At 35.3% G+C, this 25,810-nt stretch overlaps 1 protein-coding gene across 1 annotated transcript; it reads left to right on the plus strand.

Annotated features, from left to right (window-relative positions):
- Positions 1-25,810, plus strand: LOC141386615 (cytochrome P450 4e3-like). The gene is made up of 7 exons (XM_073955526.1): positions 1-323; positions 21,358-21,461; positions 21,533-21,812; positions 21,885-21,954; positions 22,025-22,151; positions 24,753-25,197; positions 25,266-25,810. Exons 1-7 carry the CDS (start codon positions 170-172, stop codon positions 25,682-25,684), a joined length of 1,599 nt encoding a protein of 532 aa, XP_073811627.1. The 5' UTR covers positions 1-169; the 3' UTR covers positions 25,685-25,810.

The following is a 25,810-nucleotide window of genomic DNA, read 5'->3' on the forward strand; positions in this document are numbered from 1 at the left end:
GATTATCATTTTGAAACGAGTCCATATTAGCGAATGTTTTTTGTTTTGATGAATAAAATCCACTAAACAAAGCTAAACGGCAGTTAATGTAACGTCAAGAACTCGGCAGTGGTCATCTACCGGGAATTTGCTATCACTTTTTTTTTGAAAATAAATTTCAAATTTAAAAATGTTTTTGTTGTTAATATTGATAGCATTCTTGGCACTGATTGTGTATAAGGAGATTAAATATTCGGCAGTTCGCAAACAAATTGCCCATACAAAGGGTCCACCTAGTTTGCCATTTATTGGAAATGCACATCAATTGGGAAAAACTCCAACGGGTAATTAATATTTTTTTTAAATAAAGAAAAGATTAAAAAAGTGTATTGAATATAAGTGTTAAATAGTGTCCGCCGTATGTACATATGCATGTATTTCTTCTCATCGGCAGAAAATAATTAGTTGAAAATGTGACTAGAATCGTAGTCATGTTATAATTGTGTTATTGTTCGATTTGAATTTTAATGAAGTACATACCTGTATTATTGGAATTAATTGTGGATAATTAACATACAAATGTTTGAATTAAAATTAAAAGCTACTAGATTTTGTTATTATATTCATTATGGATTTATATATAAAACAAGAGGGAATCTCTCTCAACTGTCTAAAACAAACAAGAATGACGTTAAGTTCAAAAAACGTATAAAGACGTGCACCTATACCGACAAATTTCATGTGGAATTTTGTTATACCCCCAACGAAGTCTAAATACCAAATATCATCCATTTCGGTTGGATATTGAGGCCACAACTTTCAAAATATCGAAAATAAGGAGGTACCTTCTATGGGGACTTTGGCGGTTGTATACTAGGGTTATGAATTTTTGGCATTTTTTCTCAAAAAAGATTTCCTGTAGTGAGAATGAATGAACTTTTGCCTATTAATGCCTAAAATAACATTCATTCCATTTTACTATAAAAAAGTTTCCGCACAAACCACTTTGTTTTTTTTTTTTTTTTTGAAAAAATACTGAGAAATTATTGTTTAAAAAAAAAATTAAAAGAAAACGAATGAATGACCTTTTGCCTATTAATGACTAAAATAACTTTTATTTCATTTATATATTGAAAAAGATCCCACACGAACCACTTTTAATATCTGTGATATATGAAATAAACTTATATATAAGATAAAATTATGATATACGTTACGAAGATAAAATTAGTGAGCAACAAACGGTTATGTCATTTTGGTTATGCCGTGTGCCCCCAAACCTTGTTTTCCGTTAAATAACTTTAAAAAATTTCTGAAAAATATAAACTTTTAAAGCTTTTTGTGCGGAAGCTTTTTTATCCAATCACTTTATAATTAAGATTTTATGTAATCTTAGGTAAATACTCATCGAAATATCATACAGGGATATGGGGTTGTAAAAAAGTCATAAACCTAATGTATACCCCCATAGACAACTAAACTCAAAATTTCAGTCATTTTTGTTTGATGATGACTTTGAAACCTTCTTAATACCGAAACACTTAATGTACCCTTCTATGGGGTCTATTTCCATTTGGGGTGGATATGGAGGCCAAAACTTACAAATTACCGAAAATCGGAAGGTCCCCTTATATTGGGGCTATATGAAAACGTGGACTTATACCGACGAATTGCGGTTTCTAGTTATCTTCAAAATACCTAAAATCGGGAGGTACCGTTTAATGGAGCCATACCAAAATATGCACCTTAGAGTGGTTTTAAAAAAATCGATGTCGTATTTTTTAGGATTTTTAGTTGATTGTTTCATTGGTTTCTTAGCCACAACAAAGAAATGGAAAAATCTTTTCATCGATTGGCGTGGTCTGTAGAACGATTTCGTGAAAATTTGACATTGGTCGTGGACATGTTAACTTCTCCCGATTGTGCTCAAACTTTTGGCAATCTTAAAATCTAACAAGTAAGAAAAATATCAGTCGACTTTGCCGACAAATATACCATCAGCCTGTGTGAATTGAAACACTTTTTTCCCAACAAACTTATGTATTAAGGGGATTTGAAAATGTTTGGCATATGAACCGACCAAAATATGGATTTGGATTAAAGCTCAAAAGTATTGCGGTGTAGGTACCTAAAAGAATGGACCGGCATAGTCAATTTTGGAAGTGCGCCCACCTGTCATTTCAGTTAATCACCGTATAATTTAGAGCTTTTGGACCATTATATCAGAAAACATGTACTTGCCCACGAAAAACATAATATCGCTGTAAACAGGTCCACTAGGAGTACCTTCGGTAAAAATGTCCAAAGGATCCTCGAACAGAACCTTAACCGCACAAAAATGTTGAACATTTGTGTGGGTGGTAGCCCAAGGAGTGAACCGATAGGGCTTACTTTTGAACATAAACTAAGTTTCGAGATCCAAATCGGACCCAATCGGTTGCTCCGTTTTAACGAATATTTTCGAATTTTTGTTGGGCAGGTACCGGAAGGAGTGGATCTACAAGCACCATCTTCGAATTTCATCTAATATTCGAAGAAATATTACAATATGCAAAGTGTGGACCAACTTAGTATTAGCCAGCCACTACACCTGCTGGCCGTAGGGGTTATTTACAGCATTCGTGTCATTTTCTTATGAAGTATGGACTTACCGTGGAAAAAAACTTGTACCTACGTAACAGGGGCCTTTAGTGCAACCTGTTGCAAGAACAAGTAAAAAAGTATCAGTCGGCTTTGCCGACAGAGATATACCCTCAGCCTATGTGAATTTAAACTTCCATCTACGGACAGATCGAATGTATTTAGGGTCTTTTCAGTTCAAAAGTGTTGCGGAGGAGGTACTTAAAGAAATATACCGACATAGTCCATTATAGAAGTGGATCTTATTTTTGGAGTCATACCTTTTCGATAGATATCGCGCCCACTAGTCATTTCAGTAGGTCATAATATCGCTGTAAACAGGACCACAACGAATAGCATCGATATACATTTCCAAAGGATCTTCGAACAGACCCTAAACTGAACTTCAACAAAAATGTTGAACTTTTGCAGGGAAGGTACCTTAAGGAGAGGACCAATATGGGTCATTTTTGGAAGTTCAACTAAATTTGGACAAAATATTAGGAGATCCAAAGTTGCCGAAGGTCAAATTTCCGACCAAATCGCTTGACCAGTTCTAGATTTTTTTTACAGCTTTTGGGCAGTTTTCTCAGGAAGTATTTACTTGCCCCTGAAAAAACTTGTACCATCGTAAATGGGGTCAGTGAATGCAATTTGCTTCAACAAAAATCAAAGTGATCAGAGAGCAGGTCTTAAAGTTAACTTCCGAAATTTTGTGTGGGAGGTAACCGGAGGAGTGGATAAATATAGTCCATATTCAAACCTGATCTATACCTGGTAGATATATTAGGATGTGTAAAGTATGGACCAAATCGATCACTCCCTTCAAGAGTTATCATGCGCACAATTTTTCCGAACATTTTTGAACTATTGTGGGTGAGGTAGGTACCTGAAGGAGTGGACCGATATGGCTTATATTCGAACTTAAACTATGTTTGGACAAACTTTTAGGACGGCCAAATGTTGGACCAAATCGGCAGATCCGTTCGAGAGTTATCTTGTGCTCCAACAACTACATACGGTGTCATAGGGATTTTTTACAACTTTCAGGCTATTTTTTCAGGTATTATGGGCTTGGCCCTGATGAAACTTGTACCGTCGTATGGGAGGCAGTGAATACAAGTTTTTACAACAAAAATCAAAGCGATTCGAGAGCTCGTCCTAAACTGAACTTTTCCAAAATTTTGTGTGGGAGATACCCGAAGGAGTGGACCGATTGAGTCCATATTGGAACCTCATCTAAGTCGGGTGGAAATTTCAGGATGTGCAAAGTATGTACTAAATCGGTTACTCCCTTCAAGAGTTATCTTGGGCACAAATTTTCCGAACTTTTGTGGGTGAGGTACCCGAAGGAGTGGACCGATATTTCCCATCTTCGAATTTAAACTAAGTTTAGTCAAAATATTACGATACCCAAAATTTGGTTCGTGCGCACCAGCCAGCCAGAAAGACAGGCGGACAGACGGACGGACATTGCTAAATTGACTCCAAATTGTCTGAAACGGATTTCGTCCAAACATACTTGGGGTCTAAAACCATTATTTCGATGAGGCACATTCTGACCGTATGAAAGTGTATATATCCTCGTTAGAATAAATGCTGAGGGTATAAAAATCAAAACGATTCGAGAGGAGGTCACACCCTGCACTGAAATTTGGTGTTGGATGTATCCGAAGGTGTTGACATATATAGTCCATATTCTAACCTGAACTATGTCTCGTAGAAATACTACGATGTCCAAAGTATGGACCAAATCTCTTGCTACCTTCGAGAATTATTGTGCGCACAATTTTTCCGAACATTTTTGAACTTTTGTGGGGGAAGTACCGAAGGGAGTGGACCGATATGGCTTATCTGCGAGCTTATACTAAGTTTGGACAAAATATTACGAAGGCCATTACATACGGCGTCATAGGGATTTTTACAACTTTCAGGCTATTTTCTCAGGAAGTTTGGACTTGCATCTGATGAAACTTGTACCGTCGTATAGGGGACAAGGAACACAAGTTGTTACATCAAAAATCAAAGCGATTCGAGAGCAGTTCCTAAACGGAACTTTTCCGAAATTTTGTGTGGGAGGTACCCGAAGGAGTGGACCGATTGAGTCCATGTTGGAACCTAATATAAGTCTGATAGAAATTTCACGAAAGTATGGACCAAATCGGTTACCCCCTTCAATAGTTATTGCTACCTTATAAAACAAGTTCATACATGGTGCGCCTTAACTAACTTTAAGTGAAAACCGCTTACACCTGGGAAGTTTGTGCAGATTTTGAAAAAGCAATGTTCATAGGTGAGAAAAATCCAAAAACAAGAAAAAATCGCTGAAGGGATTTTTAAATAAATCGCGTTATGATTTGTTCATAGGTTTTACCATTTTTGAGATATATAGATCTTCATGTCACATTTTTAGCTTTTTTCTTAGGTTTCCACGATTTGCTTGAAAGTGGTAAGTCTTATCGAAATGGGACTAGAGAGAATCTTTTAGCTGTGAAAATTCTCTACAAGATTGGCTTTCGTAATTTTTTCCTTGGTTGTACCATTTTCGAGATATATAAGTTTAAGTTGGGAAATTGTAGTCATGACATTGTGTTACAAGGAGGCGATACAGTCAATGCATTGTCCCAATTTGCACTTCTATATCTCAATAACGGTAAAACCTACGAAATTATCATGAAGGTCAACCATATAGAGAATTTTCATAGCTACAACATTTTCTTAAGTCCAATTTCGATTGGGCTTGCGGTTTCCAAGCAAAATCGCGAAAACCTAAAAACCCTCTAAATATCAATTTGAATCGCGATTTATTTAAAAAGCGCTCCAGCGATTTTTTTGTTTTTTTGATTTTTCTCATCTATGAACATCGTAGTTTCAGAATCCGCAACAACGACCAATATAAAAGGCTAGTGGCCACGATAACACTGTGCGACAAAAAAAAAAAAAAAATGACAAGGAAAACTGAGTAGATTATGGAAATAGAGCTAAAAATATGAGACACGTGTATCGGCGTTTTTAAAGTTTACATTAAAATGTAACGAAAGTAGGCGGGGCAAGTTCCGCCCATTTATAGTTTTTTTTTTCGAAATATTCGAGTTAAGATATCTTGGAATCTTTGCATTTTAGGTATGTAGTGTCTTTGGCAACTTTACTGAGGAGGATGTAGGGAATATTTTTTGTTAAAAATTTTAGTCTTCATGCAGTTCATCAAAGGGGTCTTTTGTCCTTATTTCAAAAATCTTTCAAAAACTTCTTTAAAATGTGATCAAATCGAATCCAGCAAAAATACCCGTCAGCGTCAGATAGGCGATTATTTCAGTCATGTAACACTTCTGTTGGGAAAATAGATACCTATTATTATTATTATTATTATTATTATTATTATTATTATTATTATTATTATTATTATTATTATTATTATTATTATTATTATTATTATTATTATTATTATTATTATTATTATTATTATTATTATTATTATTATTATTATTATTATTATTATTATTATTATTTGAGAAGAAGCTTGGCCAACATGAATTCAGATCTGCCAACGATGGCAATATCACACTCATGCATAATTTATATGTTTTCGAAGGCTGATCTGTAAGTTTTGGATCAAATTGTGTTTCTTGGAAAATTGTTGGCATTTAAAATTTTAATAAGATGTAATTGTTTATATGTTCGGTTATGAGGGGTCCAGAGGTCATTGTCGTGTTTATTTAAATATTCATTGATCCCAGTGACCTGCTAAGTGAATTATAAAACACCTAATTTTTTTTAGCATTATAATACTTATACTATATAATTAACGCTATCATCCATGTGTGCAAAAGTCACCATAATTAGATTGAAGTTAAAATTTAAACAACCTTAAACCTAAATAACTTAACACTTCTTAATCTGTACATATTACGGAAACGTACATACATACATATGTAGTTAAATACTAAATTGCAATGTTAACAGTTTTTTTACAACCAACACTAGACCTGCAAAGTCACACCATGAAATTGTTTGGTTCGATAGTTTAAATTCTGAATAATTATATTCAGAGGTTGACAGTAAACAACAGAGGTATTAACAGTATAATTATTATCATGCATGTAGGGGTCATTTGCAATATAAATGTACTTTTTATCAAGTGTTCGGAAATGTCATAAACATTTTGAATCATTTGAAATATTTTATTTTAATTTATTATTATAGTTGTATTTATTTATTTAATAGTTTATGCCGCTTAATATGACCACAATAATTCATATGTAAAATCTGAAAAAGAAAAACAACAGAGGATGTAAAATATGAAAACTAACTATTGGCAAATCAATAAAAAAAACAAGTAAACAAAATAATTAAAAAAAATGAAGTAACAGTGTTTTATTTAGTTTTATTTATAAAACTAGAAAATAATTGTTCATGATGAAATCTCTCAAATAAAACGCATGCCGTTTAATTTTGTCACAATTTTTAATTCAAATGCAAGCGTTTTATATGCGAGATTCCATCATGAACAATTATTTTCTAGTTTTAAGTGCATTTATAAATAAAACACTGTAACTTAATTTTTTTAATTATTTTTAAGTTTTCAGTAATTAAATTTTTTGGCCACTGAGAACCTCATAACAAAGTTATAGCCAATTTAGGCCGAAAATGTAGATAAAAACTTTAAAATGCCTGAAATCGTGCGGTACCGTTATATAGGGGCTATACCAAAATCTGGTCTTATGACTTGTTTCCGTACCACTGCGAACTCCAAATGCCAAGTTTCAGCCAATTCGGGTGGAAAATGAAGATAAAATCCTTAAAATAAATAAAATTTTGTGGTACCGCTATATGGAGGCTATACCAAAACCTTGACCTATGTCCAACATTTTTGGTGAGGAAGTTTCTGTACCATTGGGAACCTCAAATGCCAAATTACAGCCAATTCGGCCTAAAAATGAAGATAGAATCTTTAAAATACTTTAAGTTGGGTGGTACCGCTATATGGGGGCTATAGGGAAAAATGGACCCATATTGGTTTTGGTTTCATATTCAAGTATTGTCATCCAAATCTGAAAAGTGTGCAAAGTTTCTGTTCGATTGGTCAACTGCAACTGTGTTAGAAATGAGTTACAAGCTTTGAATTGAACGGACACCAAAGCAAGTTAAATAACACGCTGTAAAAAGTATCAGTCGGCATTGCCGACAGAGATATACCCTCAGCCTATGTGAATTGAAACTTTCATCTACGGTCAGATCGAATGTATTTGGGGTCTTTTCAGTATTTTGTGGCCTTTTTTGGACATTTGAACTTGCCGACGAAAATGTGGATTAGGATTAAAGTTCAAAAGTGTTGCAGAGGTGGTACTTCATGGAATTGACCGCCATAGTCCATTATGGAAGTGGATCTTATTTTGGGAGTCATATCTTTTCGATAGATATCGCGCCCACTAGTCATTTCAGTGGGCCATCGTAGAGCTTTTGGATCAAATTTTCTTTGCATAAAAACCTAAGTCGGATTATGGCGAACATTTCTATTAAAATTTCTACACGACCCGAGATATGGTCTCAAAATGTCGTAAAGCACATTTTGGACCAGTGTGCCAGGAAGCATGAACTTGTCCACGGGAAACATAATATCGCTGTAAAAAGAACCACAAAGATCATCGGTATACATTTCCAAAGGATCTTCGAACAGACATTATTAAACTGCACTTAGACACTTAGACACAAATGTTGGTACCTAAGGTACCTCCATTTTAGAAGTTAAACTAAATTTGGGCAAAATATTAGGACACCCAAAGTTTGGACCAAATTTGTTCAAGAGATATCGTGCATAGCACTTAAGGGACATTTTTTAAATATTCGGGGGATGTACCGAAAGTTGTGGACCGGTATTGCCTATCTTAGAACTGAAACTATGACAAAATATGACGAAGGCCAAATTTTGGACCAAATCGGTTGAACAGTTCGAGAGTTAGTGCTCTCCAGTCACTACATATTGTGCCGTAGGGGTTTTTACAACTTACGGGCTGTTTTCTCAAAAAATATGCCCCTGAAAAAAGTCTAACCGTTGTAATATAGGTAGCGATTGCAAGTTTCTTCAATAAAAATAAAAATGATTCGATCTGCTCTCGAATTTTGTGTGGCAGGTAGCCGACAGAGTGGACAAATATAGTTCATGTCGAACCTGATCTATATCTGGTAGATACATTCCTTTCAAGAGTGGGCACAATTTTTCCGAACATTTTTGAATTTTTGTGTGGGAGGTACCTGTAGGAGTGGACCGATATGGTTTATCTTCGAACTTATACTATGTTTGGACAAAATATTACGAAGGCCGAATTTTGGACCGAATCAGCAGATCCGTTTGGAGTTATATTGCGATCTAACGACTACACACGGTTTGTGCACCTTTTAAGCTATTTTCTCAGGAAGTATGGATTTGCCCCTGATGAAACTTGTACCATCGTATGGGGGGAAGTGAATACAAGTAGTTACAACAAAAATCCAAGCGATTCGAGAGCAGGTCCTAAACTGAATTTTTTTTCGAAATTTAGTGTGGGAGGTACTCGAAGGAGTGGACCGATTGACTCCATATTGGAACCTCATCTAAGCCTGGTAGAAATTTCATGCTGTGCAAAGATAACTCCCTTCCAGAGATAACGTGCGCACAAAATTTCCGAACATTTTCGAACTTTTGGGTGGGAGGTACCGGAAGGAGTGTACCGATATAACCCGTCTTCGGACTTAAACTAAGTTTGGACAAAATATTACGAAAGATAAATTTTGGACCGAATCGATTGATCCGTTCGACCTAGCTAGACACACAGACAGACGGACAGACATGGCTAAATCAACTCCAAATTGTCTGAAACGGATTTCGTCCAAACATACTTGGGGTCTAAAACCATTATTTCGATAAGTTAGCATAAATGCTGAGGGTATAACCGGTAAGGAAATGATTAAAGTCGGTCGGGGCCGGCTTTATGATACCCTGCACCACTTTGAATAATTCGGCATATTTATTTCTAGACCAAATTCCGTCACACTTTTCATAAAAAATTGGACAAATTTAAGGAGTTTGGGGCATCAAACAGAGCTTAGTAATAAGTGAGTGCTGACAGATCTTCGTCCAGCAGAAACCACTGAAGCTAGAAACTTGTCATTTTTTAGCGAGGGTTGTTGCTGTTGGTGTATAGGGGTGAGATAAGTTTGAGTTTTAGAAACTAGAACTAGAAACGAAAAATACTAAAAGGCACTAAATGTGGTGTCCTTTATATTATGCAAACGGAAAGAGCTAAAATTCCTAAATTTGGAATGAGGGAGAATTTGAAATTTGAACTAAAGGAATTTTTAGAAATTCCAACTAGAAGAGTACGAAAAATATTAAAATTCACTAAATTTGGTACCAATTGTATATTTTGAACGGGTATAGCTAGAATTTGAAAAATGGCGCAGGTGTAGATATAAGGACATGGTTTTAGAAATTTGTACTTATGTGTACGAAAAGTACTAAATTTAGTACAAGTTGCATTTGGGTGAACGGATAGAGCTGGAAACGTGAAATTTGGAATTAAGATTACTGTTGGAGTGTATGATTGAGATATTGAAATAGGTTTGGAAATCCCTACTTATGTATGTGTACGAAGAGTACTAAATTTAGTACAACCTGAATGTGTATGAACGGATAGAGCTGGGAACCTGAAATTTGAAATGATTATTACTGTTGGAGTATAAAATTTATGTAGTTTTGGAAATTTTTACTTATGTGTACGAAAAGTACTAAGTTTGGTACAACTTGGATTTGGGCGAACGGAGAGAGAACGAACTATGTGTAGGGTTGAGATATGGAGTTAGTTTTGGAAATTGGAAATTAATGCTTTGTTATTGGATGTAGGAATAAAGCTGGAGTGTAGCGTTTGCATATGGAGGTGGTTTAGAAAATATGTACATACTTACCATAAATATAAGGAAATCACTAAATTGTTCTAAATTTGGTATTTGGTGAACGGATAGCGCTGGAATTTTAAAATTTGGTATTACAATCATTGTTGGTGTGTGGGGTTTAAGGTTAAGATATGGAGGTTTTTGAAATATGATAAGTACTAAAGGAGTTGAGCTGGAAGTTTGAAATTCGGTATTGGGATGTGGAAAAATTTTTGGAAATTCGTGCTTAAGTGTTCTAAATGGTACCAAATTTGCTACAGTTTGGATTTGGAAGATATAATTGGATATAATTAGGCACATTTATTTCTTAACCGAATTCAGTCACACATTCCAAATTTCATTGAAATCGGACACAAATAGCGTGTTTGGTGCAGCAAATACTTGAAATCGGCTGAACATATATATGGGAGCTTTATCCAAATATGAACCGATTTCGATATAATTTTGCACATTTATTTCTTAACCGAATTCAGTGCCACATTCCAAATTTCATCGAAATCGGTCATATATAACGTGTTTGGTGCAGCAAATACTTGAAATCGGCTGAACATATATATGGGAGCCATATCTGAATCTGTACCGATTTCGATATAATTTGGCACATATGTTTCTAGACCGAATTCCAAATTTCATTCCAAATTTCATTGAAATCGGACACATTTAGCGTGTTTGGTGCAGCAAATACGTCAAATCGGCCGAATATATAGCATTTCCAAATTAAATGAAACCTTTTCCAAATTAAATGAAACTTTTTCCAAATTGAATGAAACCTTTTCCAAATTAAATGAAACCTTTTCCAAATTAAATGAAACATTTTCCAAATCAAATGAAACCTTTTCCAAATCAAATGAAACCTTTTCCAAATCAAATGAAACCTTTTCCAAATTGAATGAAACCTTTATTTTTATTGAAAGAAAAAATCCAGAATATTTTGAAAAGAGGAAGAAATAAAACAATTATGCGGGTTTTCAACGATTTTTTACTTAAATTGTAATCTTAAGTAATGATATAAAAGTGTAACTCGCTGCATGTTTTGCTTCCTTGAACATAAATGGTCTGTTCCTTTACTTTAGAAAATGGTAAAACTGGCAAAAGTAGCAAAAGTTGTAATCAACTTCCATATGAATTGTATGGTGTCTGAAGTAAAGGAACGCTTTTCGAGTAAAAAGTTGTAAAACTTGAAAATTCTTGCACGTAAAGGAACAGGGTTAAACATTTCATAATTTTTGGGCATCAATTAAGGTTATAGCGAAATAATCCTAAAGAGAGAATTTAGGTTTAAAAAAATTCTAATAACACTGTGACACAAAATGGAGGTGAAAATCTGGGGCAGAGATAATTCTTTTTGGGGATGAAAGCCCTTTGTGAGTATATTAAGAATCCCCAAGGACAGATCCGCCGTGAGTCGAAGTTCCGAGTTATGGCGTGATTAAGATTCTGCTGAAGACCATATAAGGAATCTGAAATTAACATTATATCTTTGTTAACAGTTGTTTTAGCTTATTTATGAAATGACTTGTCTTCAGTCAAATCGAATTAGTATTATTTTCGTAGAGCATTTCGACCTTCTTACTTGCTTCCTTCAATGTCCTTTTCGTCCCTTATTTTAAGAACCGCTATAAAAGTACCACATGATGACGTTTTCAGCTTCGAAATGTTCTTCAAAAATGTAGCTAATCGATTTTGTCGAGTTTTCATAGTCTGTTGTTTGAGACGTTCGATACAATGCTCAATCACGTGAACGGTATTACGATCTATTGTCCGATCGCTTAGTACGACTCTGGCACAAAATTGTATTTTTGAAAGTTTTTTTCAGGATAATTTTTATGTAACAACTTAATAAGTAAACGAATACACATAATGATAGAATTAAACCGGTGTAATTTTAAATTTTTAATGCCATATTCAGCAATGTTGAACCCAATAGTAAAGGCATTTTCAAAAATAAAATTGTGTACTAGAGTGGTACTACGCGATCAGACAATAGATCGTAATATCGTTAACGTGATTGAGCATAGCAACCAACAGCCCAATAAAGAGGACTGTTCCAATTATATAATGAGTATTTCCATTGAAAATTCCACAAGCAGCAAATCGTGAACCACTTCATTAGGTTAGGTAATACAATTAGCCCCTGTTATTTTTAGCAATTTTTAACCTCAATTCTCTCCTTAGCATTATTTCGCTAAAACCTTAATTGTTGCCCAAAAATTATAAAATGTTTAAGTTGAAGGAAGCAAAACATGCAGCGCGTTGCACTTTTATGTCATTACTTATGATTAGAATTTAAGTAAAAAATTGTTGAAACCCCATATACATTTTTATTTCTTTCTCTTTTCAAAATATTCTAGATTTTTTCTTTCAATAAAAATAAAGGTTTCATTCAATTTGGAAAAGGTTTCATTTGGTTTGGAAAAGGTTTCATTTGATTTGGAAAAGGTTTCAATTGATTTGGAAAAGGTTTCATTTAATTTGGAAAAGGTTTCATTTAATTTGGAAAAGGTTTCATTCAATTTGGAAAAGGTTTCATTCAATTTGGAAAAGGTTTCATTTAATTTGGAAATGCTATATATATGGGACCTATATCCAAATATGAAACGATTTCTATAAAATTTGGTACATTTATTTCTAGACTAAATTCAGTCACACACTCCAAATTTCATCGAAATCGGACGTATATAGCGTGTTTGGTGCAGCAAATACGTGAAATCGGCCTCAAATACATATATGTGGAAGCTATATCCAAATCTGAACAGAATGTGGCACTGAATTCGGTTAAGAAATAAATGTGCAAAATTATATCGAAATCGGTTCATATTTGGATAAAGCTCCCATATATATGTTCAGCCGATTTCAAGTATTTGCTGCACCAAACACGCTATTTGTGTCCGATTTCAATGAAATTTGGAATGTGTGACTGAATTCGGTTAAGAAATAAATGTGCCTAATTATATCCAATTATATCTTCCAAATCCAAACTGTAGCAAATTTGGTACCATTTAGAACACTTAAGCACGAATTTCCAAAATTTTTTCCACATCCCAATACCGAATTTCAAACTTCCAGCTCAACTCCTTTAGTACTTATCATATTTCAAAAACCTCCATATCTTAACCTTTGGAAAAGGTTTCATTTAATTTGGAAAAGGTTTCATTTAATTTGGAAAAGGTTTCATTCAATTTGGAAAAGGTTTCATTCAATTTAGAAAAGGTTTCATTTAATTTGGAAATGCTATATATATGGGACCTATATCCAAATATGAAACGATTTCTATAAAATTTGGTACATTTATTTCTAGACTAAATTCAGTCACACACTCCAAATTTCATCGAAATCGGACGTATATAGCGTGTTTGGTGCAGCAAATACGTGAAATCGGCCTCAAATACATATATGTGGAAGCTATATCCAAATCTGAACAGATTTCAATATAATTTAGCGCATTTGTTTCTAGACCAAATTCAGTCACACATTCCATGTTTCATCGAAATCGGAAGTATATAGATTGTTTGGTGCAGCAAATACGTGAAATCGGCTGAAAATATAGATGGGAGCCACATCTAAATCTGTACCGATTTCGATATAATCTGGTACATTTGTTTCTAGACCGTATTCAGTCACACATTCCAAGTTTCATCGAAATCGGAGGTATATAACGTGTAAGGTGCAGCACATAGCTGAAATCGGCCGAATATATATATATGGGTGCTATATCCAAATATGAACCGATTTCTATTAAATTTGTTACATTTATTTATGGACCAAATTCAGTCATACATTCTAAATTTCATCAAAATCGGACATATATAACGTGTTTTGTGCAGCAAATACATGGTGGCGCAAAAGAAATCTTCTGAAGTTTTTTGGCTGTAATTAAAAAAATGAAAAACTTTGATTTTTCTTGTGGATTATTTTTATTTGGTCTTTTAATTTTTTTTACATCAAGTCGAGAATATGATATCAGATAAATGGCCCCCGCCACAGTTTATTGTCATTTGAGCCCTTTTTATGGCATTTTACATCACTTTGGCCAAATTTTCCGGCGATAGGTTCTAACATTCTTGGCGGATATTGTCTTTAAGAGCTGAAAGAGTCTGAGGCTTGTTGACATAAACCCGCGACTTCAAAAAGCCCCACAAAAAGAAGTCTGGAACGCCTCATCACTCATGATTACTTGTGATGAAAAATTATCTTTCTCTTGGTGGTGATTAAGGATGGATTGATCGTATGTTAGACGCGATTGGCGGTCAGCGTTTAACAGCTGATGCACCGTCTGGACTTTGTACGGAAACATCTTCAAATATCGTACCAAAATTCGCTGTAAAGACCGTCAACAGATACCCATTTGCGTGGCACGTCGTCTGGTCTATGTCGAAGGCGCTTCCGCGACTTCCTCGGCTACAGCAACAATATTCTCTGCAGAACGGATACTCCGGGGTCTGCCATGCCTGGCAGCATCTCGTGTTGTGCCAGTCTCTTCGAAGCGAGCAGATAACGTCTGCGACGAAATTCACGTTGTGCCAAAGTCACCGACCGATTTTTGGTCAAATAAATAGTCACCAATATTCCGCGTTCTGGAGCAGTGTAGCGTAACATTGTTTATCAACGTGTATTTCGCATTTGTTTACTACACAAATGTCAACACAGAACTGACATTAGGGGCCAATAGCAAAAATTATAGCATTTTCTGATAGGAGGATTACTTTTGCGCCACCTTGTACGTGAAATCGGCGGAAAATATATATGGGAGCTATATCCACATCTGTACCGATTTCGATATAATTTGGCGCATTTATTTCTAGACCAAATTCAGTCACACATTTCAAATTTCATCGAAATCGGGCGTATAGCGTGTTTCTTGCAGCAAATACCTGAAATCGGCTGAACATATATATGGGAGCTATATCCAAATCTGAACCGATTTTCACCCAAAGCACTAGCGTTCTTCCTATTGCTAAAAAATGATTTTCTTCAATTTTCAGCTGAATCGGACAATAAATGTGACCTGTACGTTGCGAACGGACGGACATGCATAAATCGACTCAGATGGTGATTCTGTGTATATCCCCAAAAGAAACTATGGGTCTATCTCGTTTGCTTATGCATGTTATACACAAATGCACAAAGACATAATACCCCTTACCACAGTGTGGTGTAGGGTATAAATAGCAACGACCGACCGCTACTTGGTAGCTATCATCTTCTACATTACTCACATGTCATTAAACTAATTAATTTGTTTAAGTACTTTCAGCTTTATTTATTAACAAAACATTTATGAGGTATTCCAGATTTACAATCCAGTATATAAATCTAGAAAAAAAAACAACAACAACAAAGCTTAATAGCAAAATTAGATACTAATATTGGATGATCATACAACTGACAGGTTTAAAACCTGATTATTTCCTTTGTTTAATGAAATCAAATGCAAACAAAATTCATGTATATTATATTACCATAATTTAAAAAAAAGAAATATATTTAATAATGAATTTGATTTTATTGAATACCAACAACACAAGAAATGCACGAACATAGATAGCAATCAGTTATTTATTGGTGTCTATCGTATTATTGGTCTTTAAAAAAATTATCAAAGTATATGTAAAATAGAGATTTGGGACCGATGCAAGAAGGCTTTGGAGGTATGGGTTATCAAACTTAGGGTACCTTTGATATTAAGCCAATAAGATTTATTTTGTTATTATTTTATTTTTTTATGAAATTTAAATGAGAAGCTTTAATGAAAGCCATTTGACCTAAACTTGGCGATTATTAATCCCACTGGACGTATGGGGCGAGCTATTCGTTTTAGAATGGTTGCCGAGAAAATGATGTATATTCTATTATTTGTTTCTTAAGACGTACACAATCATATCAGATAAGACTACTTTTTCTATAGCTAATAATAATTAATTATAATACTATTCAGACACACAGATAGATACTATTATCGTCTCAGTGACACTAAAATACGCGATTATTGATATATGGTTAGTAGTCGCTTTCAAGTTAGCTTATTATACAAACTATACTATCTAATCAACCAAAAAAGGGAAGACCACCTCAATGAATTGTATTCAAGCTGTTGATTTGATGTGGCCGGCGGTATATTGATTTTTGTAATAGATGTATTTTCAATATGAGGGGAAAAAATTCAAACTTGCTATGCAAAAACCCAATTGTATAGCCAGCAAGGAAAGGATCGAACCCAGACTAGATGACACCCTACACCACTGTGAATACGTATAAAAATGGAATAAATAGTTTCCATTCAGTAATGAAATTACTGAGCTCCAGCGTAACGTCAATGGAGATTCTTTGGAGGAGTAAAACAGTGAAAGGGTATAATTCTACTGAACTAAAAGAAAGAGTGCTTCTAGAGACCTCTTCTGAAAGAAAAAGCGCTTCTATAGACCCATCCTGAAATAGAGGGTGGTTCTGTAGACCCTTCCTAAAAGAAAGGGTTCCTCTGTAGACCCTTTCTGAAAGAAAGGGTGCTTCTATAGACAATTCCTGAAAGAAAGGGTGCTTCTATAGACCCTTTCTGAAAGAAAGGTCCCTTCTATAGATCCCTTCTGAAAAAAAGATTGCTTATATAGATCTTTTCTAAAAGAAAAGGTACTTCTATAGACATTTTCTGAAAGATAGGGGACTTCTAAAAACTCCTTCTGAAAGACATTGTGCTTCTATAGACCCTTTCTGAAAGATAGGGTGCTTCTATAGACCCTTTCTGAAAAAAGGGTGCTTCTATAGACCCTTTCTGAAAAAAGGGTGCTTCTATAGACCCTTTCTGAAAAAAGGGTGCTTCTATAGACCCTTTAAGTAAGACAGGGTGCTTCTTTAGAGCCTTTCTGAAAGAAAGATCCCTTCTGAAAGAAAGGTTGCTCTATAGATCTTTTCTGAAAGAAAGGTTGCTCTATAAATCTTTTCTGAAAGAAAGGGTGCTTCTATAAACCCCTTCTGAAAGAAAGGGTGCTTCTATAGACCCTTTCTGAACGAAAGGGTGCTTCTAAAAACCCCTTCTGAAAGACACTGTGCTTCTATAGACCCTTTCTGAAAGAAAGGGCGTTTCTTTAGACCCTTTCCGAAAGAAAGGGTGTTTCTTTAGACCCTTTCCGAAATAAAGGGTGCTTCTAAAAACCCTTTCTGAAAGAAGGGGTTCTTCCTTAGATCCCTTCTGAAGGAAAGGGTGCTTCTATAAAACCTTTCTGAAAGAAGTGGTGCTTCTATAGACCCTTTCTGAAAGAAGTGGTGCTTCTATAGACCCTTTCCGAAATAAAGGGTGCTTCTATAAACCCTTTCTGAAAGAAGGGGTGCTTCCTTAGATCCCTTCTGAAGGAAAGGGTGCTTCTATAAACCGAAAGGGTGCTTCTATAGATCATTTCTGAAGGAAAGGGTGCTTCCATAGACCCTTTCTGAAAGAAAGAGTGCTTTTATAGACACTTTCTGAAAGAAAGAGTGCTTTTATAGACCCTTTCTGAAAGAAAGGGTGCTTCTATAGACCCTGTCTGAAAGAAAGGGTGCTTCTATAGACCCGGGTGCTTCTTTAGACCCCTTGTGAAAGATAGGGTGCTTCTATAGACCCTTTCTGAAAGAAAGTGTGCTTCTATAAACCCCTTCTGAAAGAAAGGGTGCTTCTACAGATCCTTTCTGAAAGAAAGGGTGCTTCTATAGATCCTTTCTGAAAGAAAGGGTGCTTCTATAGACCCTTTCAGAAAGATAAAGGGCTTCTATATATCCTTTGTGAAAGGTAGAGGGCTTCTATAGATCCTTTGTGAAAGAAAGAGTGCTTTTATAGACCCTTTCTGAAAGAAACAGTGCTTTTATAGAACCTTTCTGAAAGACAGGGTGCTTTTATAGAACCTTTCTGAAAGACAGGGTGCTTTTCTATAACCTTTCTCTCATAGACCCTTTTTGAAAGAAAGGGTGCTTTTTTAGACCCTGTCTGAAAGAAAGGGCGCCTCTATAGACCCTTTCTGAAAGAAAGGGTGCTTCTATAGACCCTTTCAGAAAGATAGAGGGCTTCTATAGATCCCTTGTGAAAGATGGGGTGCTTCTATAGAACTTTTCTGAAAGATAGGGTTCTTCTATGGACCCCTTCTAAAAGAAAGGGTGCTTCTATAGACCCTTTCCGAAAGAAAGGGTGCTTCTATAGACCCTTTCCGAAACAAAGGGTGCTTCTATAGACCCTTTCCGAAAGAAAGGGTGCTTCTATAGACCCTTTCTGAAAGAAAGGGTGCTTCTATAGACCCCTTCTAAAAGAAAGGGTGCTTCTATAGACCGTCTCTGAAAGCAAGGGTGCTTCTATAAACCCTTTCTTAAAGATAGAGTGCCTCTATAAACCCTTTCTTAAAGATAGAGTGCCTCTATAAACCCTTTCTTAAAGATAGAGTGCCTCTGTAGACCCTCTGTGAAAGATAGGGCGCTTCTATAAACCCTTTCTTAAAGATAGGGCGCTTCTATAAACCCTTTCTTAAAGATAGAGTGCCTCTATAGACCCTCTGTGAAAGATAGGGCGCTTCTATATACCGTTTATGAAAGATAGGGTGCTTCTATAGACCCTTTCTGAAAGATAGGGTGCTTCTATATAACTGTTCTGAAGGAAACGGTTCTTCTATAAACCCTTTATGAAAGAAACGGTTCTTCTATAGACCCTTTCTGAAAGAAGGGGTGCTTCTGTAGAACCTATTCGAAAGAAAGGGTGCTTCGATTAACTCTTTCAGAAAGAAAGGTTGATTCCATAAACTCTTTCAGAAAGATAGTATGCTTCTGTACACCTTTTCTGAAAGATAAGTTGCTTCTATAGATCCTTTCTGACAGATAGGGTGCTTCTATAGACCAATATGACCCATCTTCGGTTGATCCGTTCGAAATTTATCTTGCTTACCAACCAAACCAACGGGCGGGGGATTTAAAATGAATCAATATAGTCTGAAACGGATTTCATCCAAACAGAGGTGGGATCTAAACCCATTATTTCGGTGAGGCACATTTTGTTGTGTGCAAGTGTATATAACCTGGGTTGAGGGTGTAGAATTGTGACTAAAATCTTCGAAATATGTCGTAATTTTTGTTGAAAACTTACTGGGTGCACAAAAGCATTATTTCAATGAGTAACCTTGGAGGATATAATTAACTTTGTCATTCAGTTTGCAACACATCGAAATATTCGTCGGAGACTCTATAAGATACATATTTTCCTAATTAGCATAATATTCGAAGTCGATAGAACTATAACCTTCAAGTATTTAAGTTAGGGTTTTATAATTTGTTATAGAAGTTACAACTACTTCTAGGAAGATTGATATTGAAAATGGGTTATATCGGTCCAGGTGTTCTATAAAGAAGGGTACCCCCCGAGTTTCGGTATTTAGAAGGTTGTGGCCTCAATATCCAACCGAAATTACTTAAATTTGGCGTTTAGTCTTCGCTGGGGTTATAAAACTTTCCACCAACAATTTGTCTGTATAGTTCCAAGTCGTCATAAAGTTACTATAAAGCAGTCCCTTCCGATTTTCGGTATTCTTAAGGCTTCATAGTCATTATCAAACCAAAATGGTGGAAATTTGGTAATTAGTTTTCGTTTGGCATTTCGTCTTCCCGTAGTGGGATTCTCTAAGGCATTTTTTGGTTATCGACAAAAATCGTTAAAATTAAAATGCTTACAATTTCGGTAATTAACCATATTATTGGGTAAGTTAGCGACCAGTAAAAAGTACTCGCAAAGTTCTACCGATAGCAACAGTGATGTCAACTTTTATTTGATTTTTTCATTCATAATTTTGCGTTTTAATTTAACCGATTGTTGTCGGTAACCAAAAATTGCCATAGAGGATCCCACTACGGAAGAGAATTGTCAGTATTGGTCCAAGATTTCATATTGCCCCATAGAACGGTACCTTCCGATTTGCGGCGTTTTGAAGGTTGTGACCTCAATATGGCCACGAAATGGCTGAAATTTGGTTGTTGTTGTTGTTGTAGCAGCATATAATGCTGGGTTGGCAGTCGCTGACCGAAACACTTTTGGTTTCGGGTCAATCCGGTACGTTAGAACGTCTTCGTTGAGGCTATAAAACTTTCCACTTGGTACAGGTCCACGCCTTAATATAGACCGCATATGAGGCCCCGATTTTCGGTAGTGTGAAGGTTTTAGGCTCATTAACACTGATAAGACGAGTCCTAGTCTCATCACACAGTGCCATACAAGTACTTTTACCAATGCACGCTGTGTCTATAAATACATTATGCACCCATGCACACACCCGTTGCAATGATAAGGAAACATAAATATTCAATGGTCGACCCTTTCTTACATATTTGTTACATTCTTTATGACCGCCAGTTTGTTATGTTTAAACATAGATTCTTGGAACACATGCATTAAAAAGAAATCTACCTGACTCCATTTACACAGAAAAAGTGTTTCCAACAAAATTCTCCATACTCCCCGCCTTAAAAGATCCCAATCTTTTAACAGCTAGGGTAGGTCCGTCATTGAACATTTTCTTACTTTCTATTAAGAAAACTACTTTATATCTAATAATAAAACGCATATTTTATCTACACAATTTTCTAAACACACCGAAATCGCTGAAATTTGGTCTTCCGAGGAGGTTTTTTTGTCAGATTTTCGAACCGAGATTGCTGTAATTTGATATTGTGTGTTATCAGAGTAGAAAAGGCTCTAGTCGGAAAATTGTAAATATTGGTTAATTTTTCTTTTACCAATATTTCGATGGTTGGTTCCTTCGTTATTTGCTTTGTAGGTATGCAATTTTTTAAATTCCATTTTTTTAAATTAAAACCTTTTACTAATTTTTGCAGCCACTGTCCACTTTATGTTCGATAATTTCTATAAATATGGCAATTTTCGGGCCTGGATTGGTTACTATTTATATCTGATAATATCGGATCCAAAAGATGTGGAGGTAAGTACATATTTTCAAAAATTAAAAATTTGAAAAAAATTAAATAATTTATGCCGATTGTTTTCTCTTAGTACGTTTTGGCCAGCAATGAGTTAATAGCCAAATCCGATATTTATGACATGATGCACCCCTGGCTGGGTGATGGTTTGCTAACGAGCAAAGGCAGTAAATGGCATAAACATCGTAAAATGATTACACCATCGTTTCATTTTAAAATTTTACAAGATTTTCATGAAGTTATGAACACCAATTCAAGTAAATTTATCGACAAGTTAAGAGAAACCTCGCGAGGGGATAGCATATTTGATTTTCAGGGAATGGTCAACTATTTGACATTGGATGTTATTTGTGGTAAGTATTGGTGGAAAATTTGATTGGAATTTATGGACATTTTTAATAGTGTGTTCTGTTTTTGCGTTACAGATACCGCCATGGGTGTTAGCATAAATGCCATGGATAATCCCCACACCGATTTTGCCAAGGCTGTAGAATTGTAAGTTTTTTTTTTGTTATGAGAATTGAATTGATTTATTTTTTTTTAATTTTTATGTTTTGTTTTGTAGCATTTGTTGCAACATCAACATGCGTGCCTTTAACCCTTTGAAGAGGAAAAACGTCACCTATCAATTCTTTCCCGAATTCAGGGAATACTGTAAAACTTTGCAGGTTTTGAAAGAATTTACTTATGATGTAAGTATGCACAAAAAAACAAATTATCGATTTTCCCGCGATAAAAAAATTGTCATATTGACGAAATTCGATAAAATTATTTGATCACAAAGTAAAAATACAACTGATAAAATATTTCAAATAGTGACAAAAATATTTATCGAAATATTCCACATTGTGTGTGATTGATAAAAACAAGATATTTTCAACAATTTTTTTTTCATCAAGAAAATATTTTGTTTTTACCAATCACAATGTGAAATATTTTTGTCAATATGTGAAATATTTTATCAGTTGTATTTTTACTTTGTGATCAAATAATTGTATCGAATTTTGTCAATATGAAAATCGAAAAATTTTTGATTGAATCTTTGAATTTTTTTATCAAATGGCTAAATTGTTTTTCTGTGTGTAAGATGAGGCTTTGTAACGAAGGGAACGCAAATGTTTAAACTTGAAAATTTTTATACATAATAAAGTAAAAAAGAACTTTTTATATGCCCTCCATCATAAACCCAAAACCTGGCCTAAAAAAGTATAATTATTTTCTTTCCTGCCCAGAATGTTAGGCGGAGATATTTTATGATCACTAATACCTAAATAAGATCAAAAATGCATATAAAAATGTCTTCAATCAATCGGCATCTTGTTGACAAATGTCGAATTGCAGATAATTCGGTCAAAAATTTTAGCTAATAGGGAGGTACCGTTATATGGGGGCTATACCAAAACATGGGCCTGTGTTGATAGTTTTTGGTGGAAATATTTGATGATCACCGGGAACCTCAAACCTCAGCAAATTACAGGCAGTTTGGTTATAAAATTAAGGGAAAATCCTCAACATACCGAAAATCGGGAGGTACCATTATATGGGGGCTATACCGAAACATGGTCCTATGTTCACAGTTTTTGGTGGAGAAGTTTTGTGATCACTGGGAACCTCAACTGTTAAATTACAGATAGTTCGGTCAAAATTTGTAGCTAATATCCTCAAAATAACGAAAATCGGGAGGTACCATTATATGGGGGCTATACCGAAACATGGATCTATGTTCACAGTTTTTGGTGGAGATGTTTTGTGATTACTGGGAACCTCAACTGTCAAATTACAGGTAGTTCAGTTTAAAAGTGTAGCTAAAATCCTCAAAATACCGAAAATCGGGAGGTACCTTTATATGGGGGCTATACCAAAACATGGATCTATATTCACAGTTTTTGGTGGAGATGTTTTGTGATCACTGGGAACCTCAAATGTCGAATTACAGATAATTCGGTTAAAAAATTAAGCTAAAATCCTAAAATACCGAAAATCGTGAGATACCATTATATGGGGGCTATACCAAAACATGGATCAATGTTCACAGTTTTTAGTGGAGATGTTTTGTGATCACTGGGAACCTCAAGTGTCAAATTATGTTTACAGTTCTTGGTGGAGAAGTTTTGTGGTCACTGGGAACTTCAACTGTTAAATGACAGATAGTTCGGCCGAAAATTGTAGCTAAAATTCTCAAAATTCCGAAAATCGGGAGGTGCCGTTATATGGGGGCTATACCAAAACATGGGGTATGTTCATAGTTTTTGGTGGAGATATTTTGTGATCACTGGGAACCTCAACTGTCAAATTACAGGTTGTTCGGTTCAAAATTGTAGCTAAAATCCTCAAAATACCGAAAATCGGGAGGTACCGTTATATGGGGGCTATACCAAAACATAGATCTATGTTGACAGTTTTTGGTGGAGATGTTTTGTGATCACTGGGAACCTCAACTGTCAACTTACAGGTAGCTAAAATCCTCAAAATACCGAAAATCGGGAGGTACCGTTATATGGGGGCTATACCAAAATATAGGCCTATGTTGAAAATTTTTGGTGGTAATATTTTATGGTACCTGGGAAGCTCAAAGCTCAAATTTCGGATAGTTCTGCCAAAAATTGTAGCTAAAATCCTTAAAATACGGAAAATCGGGAGGTACCGATATAAGGGGGCTATACCAAAACATGGAACTATATTGACAATTTTTGGTGGAGATATTTTTTAATCTCTAGGAACCGCAACGGTAAAATTACAGGTAGTTCGGTTTAAAAATGTAGCTAAAATCCTCAAAATACCGAAAATCAGTAGGTACCGTTATATGGGGGCTATACCAAAACATGGATCTATGTTCACAGTTTTTGGTTGAGATTTTTTGTGAACACTGGGAACCTCATCTGTCAAATTACAGGTAGTTCGGTTAAAAGTTGTAGCTAAAATCCTCAAAATACCGAACATCGGGAGGTACCGTTATATGGGGGCTATACCAAAACATGGATCTATGTTCACAGATTTTGGTGGAAATATTTCATGGTCACTGGGAACCTCAGAGCTCAAATTTCGGATAGTTCTGTCAAAAAATGTGTCTAAAATCCCTAAAATGCGGAAATTCTTAAGTACCGACGGGGCTATACCAAAACGTGGGCCGATATAGCCATCTTCGAACTTGACCAACCTATGGAAAAAAGGCAATCGGCTGCAAAAATATAGCGTTCTGGTGGTCATCAGCCACCAAAGGAATCATCCAATTGACTTATATCCTTCTTAAAATTTTATTTTGTTGATCTTGACTTAACACAAAATTATTATAGGTCATAAAAAGGCGTATGGAATTACGTAAACGTCAAGAAGAAGAAGAAGATCAACAACAGGCAAGCAGCAATCACGAACAAACTGAGGGTGATTTTAAAAAACCAAAAATGGCTTTCTTGGACACGTTGCTTTCCTCCACCATAGATGGTAGGCCCTTGACCATACAAGAAGTCTATGAAGAGGTATCAACATTTATGTTCGAGGGTCATGATACTACCACCTCGGCTTTGTCATTTATCACATATTTGTTATCACGTCACTTGGGGGTACAGCAGAAGGTCTATGAAGAACAGAAAGCAGTAATGGCTGGAGATATGAAGCGAAGTGCCACGTTTCAAGAACTTAGCGACATGAAATATTTGGATATGGTAATTAAGGAGTCTCTGAGATTATATCCAAGTGTGCCCATGGTGGGAAGGCATACCGATAAGGAGTATAACATGAGTAAGCAAATTTTGTTTAGCTTTTATAAATACAATATTTAATTAAAATTATTTTCCCTTTCTCTACAGATGGCAAACACTTACCCGTGGACACTTCAGCCATCATTTTTATTATGGCCTTGGGTTATAATGAAAAAACCTTTCCCGATCCTTATCGTTTTGATCCTGAACGCTTTGCGTCCTCTAAACGTAATGATAGTAATCAAAATCCCTTTGATTATGTACCCTTTAGTGCTGGACCACGTAATTGTATCGGGCAAAAGTTTGCCCAACTTGAAATAAAAACGGTGATATCGAAAATTGTACGACATTTTGAAATTTTACCCGCCCTCGATGAATTGGAATCGAAAGATGGTTATGTATGCAACTATTTTGGTCCCTATAGAGAAAAACGACCACAGTTGCATAAATATGATCCCAAATTGGCAATGGTGTTAACACTGAAATCAGATAATGGCATTATGTTGCGTATGAGAGAGAGAAAGTGAACATTATTATATATGTATGTATGTATATTTAGTATATACGTTGTGTATATATTGTATATTACAATTTGTTATGTATGTATGTATATTAGAAATAAAATAAAGTTTGTGGGTTGTTAAGTTATTGAA

The sequence above is a fragment of the Musca autumnalis genome, unplaced genomic scaffold, assembly GCF_047663935.1.
Source record: "Musca autumnalis isolate F117 unplaced genomic scaffold, ASM4766393v1 scaffold_5, whole genome shotgun sequence".
Classification (NCBI taxonomy): Eukaryota; Metazoa; Arthropoda; class Insecta; order Diptera; family Muscidae; genus Musca; species Musca autumnalis.

Coding starts and splice junctions, on each gene's coding strand:
- LOC141386615 (XM_073955526.1), top strand. CDS start 170: ATGTTTTTGTTGTTAATATTGATAGCATTCTTGGCACTGATTGTGTAT. Junction 21,813..21,884: donor GACATTGGATGTTATTTGTG/GTAAGTATTGGT, acceptor TTTGCGTTACAG/ATACCGCCATGGGTGTTAGC. Junction 25,198..25,265: donor CGATAAGGAGTATAACATGA/GTAAGCAAATTT, acceptor CTTTCTCTACAG/ATGGCAAACACTTACCCGTG.